The sequence below is a fragment of the Homarus americanus genome, unplaced genomic scaffold (assembly GCF_018991925.1).
Source record: "Homarus americanus isolate GMGI-L3 unplaced genomic scaffold, GMGI_Hamer_2.0 scaffold13714, whole genome shotgun sequence".
Classification (NCBI taxonomy): domain Eukaryota; kingdom Metazoa; phylum Arthropoda; class Malacostraca; order Decapoda; family Nephropidae; genus Homarus; species Homarus americanus.
The window spans coordinates 170,624-176,623 of record NW_024753739.1 but is presented as its reverse complement, the minus strand read 5'-3'; the positions used below and the strand labels follow the sequence as shown (position 1 = coordinate 176,623).

General features: G+C 43.5%; 1 protein-coding gene across 1 annotated transcript in view; it reads right to left on the bottom strand.

The window, feature by feature from the left end:
* Nucleotides 1-1,200: 1,200 nt before the first annotated feature.
* Nucleotides 1,201-6,000, bottom strand: part of LOC121855441 — a 28,714-nt gene continuing 23,914 nt past the window's right edge. Inside the window, exons 2-4 of the mRNA XM_042350378.1 lie at nt 5,185-5,229; nt 1,729-1,824; nt 1,201-1,368 (exon numbers count right to left, since the gene is read on the bottom strand). Coding sequence (XP_042206312.1) covers nt 1,201-1,368; nt 1,729-1,824; nt 5,185-5,229 — 309 coding nt within the window. The remainder of the gene's footprint in view (nt 1,369-1,728; nt 1,825-5,184; nt 5,230-6,000) is intronic.

Here is a 6,000-nt window from a genome sequence, read left to right as displayed (position 1 = left end):
GGTGGATGATACTAGGTGGTGCAGTGGTGGATGATGCTAGGTGGAGCAGTGGTGGATGATGCTGCAGTGGTATATTACAACTGGTTCTCGCGATGGACGCAGATGATAGTTCACCATCAAGGTCGTGGGCAGTGGTCGGGGTCGTGGGGAAGAGAGAGGAAGGTAGTGACGGAGGCTGTAGGTCGTTGCCACTTGGCGCACGTTAGCGGAAAAAGAGTGCTGAAATGAGGGTGGGGGAGTGTACGACGGCAGTGGCAGTACATGGGTGTGGACAGTACACGGGTTGTGGAAGTAGACGGGTTGTGGCAGCAGCGAGGCAGGATGAAGTACTTACTCTACCATGATAAAGGTGTAACCTCGTCTAGTACCTCACAGGTTATTACAACGGTGACCGCGAGAGGTGAACGACATCACCTCTCACTAAAATGATCCAATGAACTGCACTTTACAACCACTGATGATCAACCTACTGGCACCTCACCTCCCAGCGGCTTATTAGGCGCTGGTCTTGAGAGCCTCATTTGACAAACTTAAAAAATTCTCCTCGCCCTCTTTCACTATCATCTACTATATGTTTACATTTTTGCGGAAAAGATGTGAGTATTGTATTTAAAGCAGGAAAAATAACGAAAAACTAGTAGGAATAAACCCTGGCAATAAGCAAAGCCGGCCATAAAGGCTGGAAACAAAGACTATCATTAAATTTTTGATAACACTACATACTTCTGCCGGCGCTGACGTCACGTTAGGTCAAGAATCATCATCTAGTTCCATTACTCTTCAAATTGAGAGCGTGGCCACTTCATCACCACTAAAATGTTGTTAGGAATTCCTTGATCCTGTCCAGATGAATTCCAGCATCACTATTATACAACACCTGTCATTTACATCAGCTGTTTCCTATTTGGGATGAAGGTTTCCCCAGCAAATTATCCCAGACAGTAAATGACTATAGACCCACAACATTAAAACAACGCCAACACGAGCAATGAACAGCGTCTAAGTCTCACTACGTCGGGAGGACACTACACCATCTGCCCCCTGCGTGCAAGGGGGCTGTTTAATATCATGACCCAGTTAGTGAGTTCTCCCTCCTCCTGACGGCGAGATCATTCCACCATTTTCACAAGTCCCAGGTAATGTCCTGTCAGATGAATGGATTCACTCCTTCACAAGACAGTCATTTGATCTGACATTAATCTAGAGCTTATCGTCCTTGGTTAAGGTGACCGTCCTATGGTGAGTGGTGCTGGGTAGGGCGGTGATGAACCCTACTGCCACAAACTGCGACTCGGATGAGGGATTTTCCTCCTCTTTCAGAAGCAGGTCGCTTAGTTTAACACCACATATCCACCGGTCATATACCGACTGGGAACATAAATATACAAATCTATTAACCAGACGACCCCCGGATATCTAAAATTACACTCGGCCCCAAGTCAGTGAGTGACGCCGCCAGTCTTGGTTCTTCTGTACCGCCTGGCTTGATATAAACGGTTCATCATAAATAATGTCATCATCACTTGGGTAATGCATCCTGACGACTAGTTAAAAATAAGATGTCTGGTCTGTGTCATAAGAACAGCGCCAATATAGTAGTCAAGAGCGACTGACGTTCCCTTCCAATCCATAATGACAATGGAAGCTACAATGGCGCTATCCCTATGGCAAGAGGACACGGGATTCTGTCAACACAACACCATCCTGAAGAGAGGCATAAAGACTTACCAGAGCTTTCGTTTCCTGCGTGCACGGCGGGGGCGCCTCTATCTGTCGTCCCGGTGAGGGCGGCGAGATCGGTGACGGGATCGACTGGAGGCCATCCTGCAGCAGGGAGAAGCAAGAGATTAGCAAGTTGCACCACCTGGCCTCATAAATCCCTTCATCCTGACTCCACCCTCCTAACACCCCACTCCTGCACACATCCTACCTCCACCTCTTCCTGGCCAAGCTGCTGCCTCAGAGACAGCACCACCCTCTCCTCTTATGAGGTGAGGCTTCACATAATGTGGCCAGGTGTGGCTAGCACGGCCTACTTGTTGACAAACCAGTCTGCACCTGGATGACTGTTCCCAAGTACTGTAAACACAAGGTGTGTATTTAGGAAGGTGGGATTGGCTTTAGGATTAATAGAGTAGATTCAAAACTTTACTTTTGTTATATAAAAGCGACAAAATGCAATTATGTTGTTCACTTTATAATATTGTATCAGTATACTTTTATCTTTAGTCTGCTTCTTATATTGGGTAAATAATAATGTGCCAGAGTCAACCATTACAAACGGCAGAATCAATATAATAAAGCAAATTAATTAGCATCTAAGTACAGAATTGATCGACTGTCTGGCTTCAATAAACACAAACTTCATTAATGGACAAATAAAGAAACTTAAGTCTCTAATACCGATAATAACTAAACTGTATCTCGTTACATCATAGCTACCTTTAACTCAACTAATTAATGTATACTGAATGTTTTACTCAGAGCTACACAGTGTCTACTGAGGCTGTACGTCAGGTGTAACACTATCATGACGCACACCTCTTCTACGACGCCGCGTATAATATCAAACTTTTCCTGTGGTGTGAGGAGGAACACAAACGTCTTCCCAGGTATAATAACATATGATATCGTTGTCATCTTAACGCAAGCTACAACAAGTGAGTCACTGTGAAGTAATGTTAACAGCCAGCGAGGTACACCATCTGATGAAGGTGGCCGATGAAGACTGCTCCTCTGACACCCTCACACCACGTTCCTTGTTTCATATTACAGAGAGGCGTCAAGGTGTTAGTCGTGGCTCAGGTATCACCCTTCTCCATGGTCCTGATGTTCAATTGTCTTACTCAAGTACATATACATGAAAACGTCTAAATAGTTAATTTAAAGCAACTCACAATATATCACAATTATACTGAGATTACTTGAACTAGAAACCTCATAAGCGAATGTTAAGAGATAAAATAAGTTAAGGGAACATGTCTAACAAAAACGTTCTACCTAAAATTTATCGCCTTTTTGTTGCTACTGTCTGTGTAGTTTTGATGCCATCATATCTAATTTGGGTGAGAGTTGAGTTCATCCTTTATCTTCAGCTACGGGAAATATTCATGGTATAATCCTTTGAGGATCCGACTGAGGTTCGCAACTAATGATGCACCACGTCCAACACAACGCTACGGTACTTCAGCTTTGTTTATCATAGCGTAAATATTAAAACTATAGCAACAATTTAATGTACAAGTATTTGACTGCATACTAGTTCTTGGGTATATAAAGGACACTCTTCTTATATATATATATTTTTTTGCAAGGTGAGTGGGGGTGCCTGATGATCTTATGAAAGCAGTGAGACAAAACAAAGTGTAATTCTCAAGTACAGCGACACACTGAACAAGTACAGCGACACACTGAACAGCGACACACTGAACAGTACAGCGACACACTGAACAAGTACAGCGACACACTGAACAAGTACAGCGACACACTGAACAATAAGCGACACACTGAACAAGTACAGCGGCACATTGAACATCACGTACAGCGGCACACTGATCACGTACTGCAAACGATGAAAAATTGTTGCACGCGGTATAGTAAAGTGCCGCTTTGCACCGCTTGGCTCTACTTGGCGCACCTCACACGTACGCCGAGGTGGCAAAACACAACAATGACCGTGTGAGTTGTGAGTCTGAATAACTCTCCCTCCTCCTTCCCTTCTCCTCTTCCTTCCCTTCCTTTCTCCTCCTCCTCCTCTTCCTCCTACTCTCCTCCTCCTACTACATGGACCTGTGGCAAGGCCGGCTGAATCGCCACCACAAGGGGTAAAACCTACTGAGTTAAGGGTTTAATTCTTGTATGTCAATGTATTGCAAAAGGTAAGACAAGGAACTAAATTTTACAGTTGGCTCACTATTTCACTCTTGAAGGGAACATTATCTTAATCCCATTTGGTGGATGGTTGAACGATATCAGTCTGGCCACAACTTAATACTACAAGTCTGCACATATGTAATAACAGCAGCAGCAATAACAGCATAAACAGCCAGATAAGCAGCACACACACACACACAGCAGCAGTAGTATTAGCAGAAGCAACAACACACCCCACCACTCTACACGGAGCATCACAACGCTACTGCCAACACCCCCAAGGCGACCAACCTCTCTCACACACTGTCTTGGCCGCCCTAGTGTGGACAGTAGTGTTGTGCGTTTACATGGTTACACTGCATCATTATCATATATTATTGTGTTAAAAGTCAAGTACTAACTCACCGTCACCTTGGTACATAACTGACTTGAGATGCTTCGGTTGAGAAAGTTATTAAATAAACTAAGAGTAATGTTAAATTTACATACAACAAGTAATCGGTGGTAGCAACCTGTCAATTAAAGAAAGAGATGAAGGCAAATTAAGCATCCTAAACCATGCATTCCGTTCAGTAAACTATGAATTGGAGTAAAGTTGCAAGTACTTACAGTACAGTCTCAGTATCTCCCACTATCACAACAGGGACACACACACCTCGTTACGTGTTAGTTGTCTCGCTAACATACGTGGTAGGAAAAAAGGCCAATCATCTTACTTGAAACTTTAATAACAATAAAATCTCACACAAACAGAGTGGCAGTCTTGCTAATAAAACAGTCGTGTACAAATTAAAATTTCCGACTGCTCTGCCACCTTCAGTACTTTAGCAGCTACATATCAAAGATCAAATTAAAGTCTTTACAAATAGAATGATTAAAATCAATGAATATATTACTATGGTGAATGTGTGTCCGACGTGGACGATCTTTTCCTCTGCCACCTTCAGGTACAAAATGCAAACATAATCTTCCGTCATCAAGGAGGCAACACAGGGCGGGGTCGGTCAAGCCAGGTTATGACGTCACCAACACAGCGGCTCTCGCAACACAACACGAATACATGCCAACCAAGGGAGGACTGCGACAAGAGAACATGTTAGTTCCTAAATGGAACAATTTACGTCTGCAAAATTAGCCACCTTGTCTTCGTTTTGAGAGTCAAGTCAAAAGAGCAGGTGAGGATGTTGTGTTATTCAACCGCTGTGCGGGCGACGGGGGAGGGGAGAGAAATCTATCCGGTGACATAGGCAACCAACATGGAGATTTAGATATGGTTGTCACGAAGCCAGAGAGATTACTAGGTATATTTACCGTGAAATCGTCTAACGCCCCCAAAAAGCTCAGGATGTTCCAAAACTAAAAGAGAAAAAAATGAGTAATGAATAAGCTTTCAAATCGTCTCAAAGGCCCCTGACACTGCTGGGCCAACTGGAGCTAACCTACTGTACTGTAGAACAAGGTTACTCCTATCTTATACCATCACTATCGTCCCTAAATCAAATATCATATACAGTGGGACTAATGAACCAATAACAGCTTGGATAACAGAAGCAGTTTTCAACACTAAGCAATAATACTTACAGAGAACCCCCCTCCTCCCCTCCTCTGAAGACTACAATTTTATTCTAACTAAATTTCCTGACTTACAGAAACTATGAACCAACTTCAAACTATGTAGTAACTTTCCCTGTTCATGTTTTCATAAATGTTTCCTCCTGGATGTTTTCCCCTCAAGAACTCTCCTATCTCTTGTATGTCCGTGACTCAACACCCACACCCACTACCCTACACCACACCCACTACCACAACCACCTACACACCCACCTACCACCTACCACAACCACCCTACCCCTACCACTACCACCACACCACTACCTACCACACCCACCCATCCACACACATCTCACCCCTACCACAACTCTCTCCGACATTAACCTATCACTACACACTCTCAGTTTATATAAAAGAGTCACACATTTCTTCAACAAACTTCTAAGCGTCCATTTGTCTCCAACACTAATACAACAATCACTGGGAGACCAAATCCATGTTTAGGACTCCTTCCTATAATCAAACTAGACATTATGTAAACTACTAAGCTATTGCCCACTAGTTAACTACCTCAAC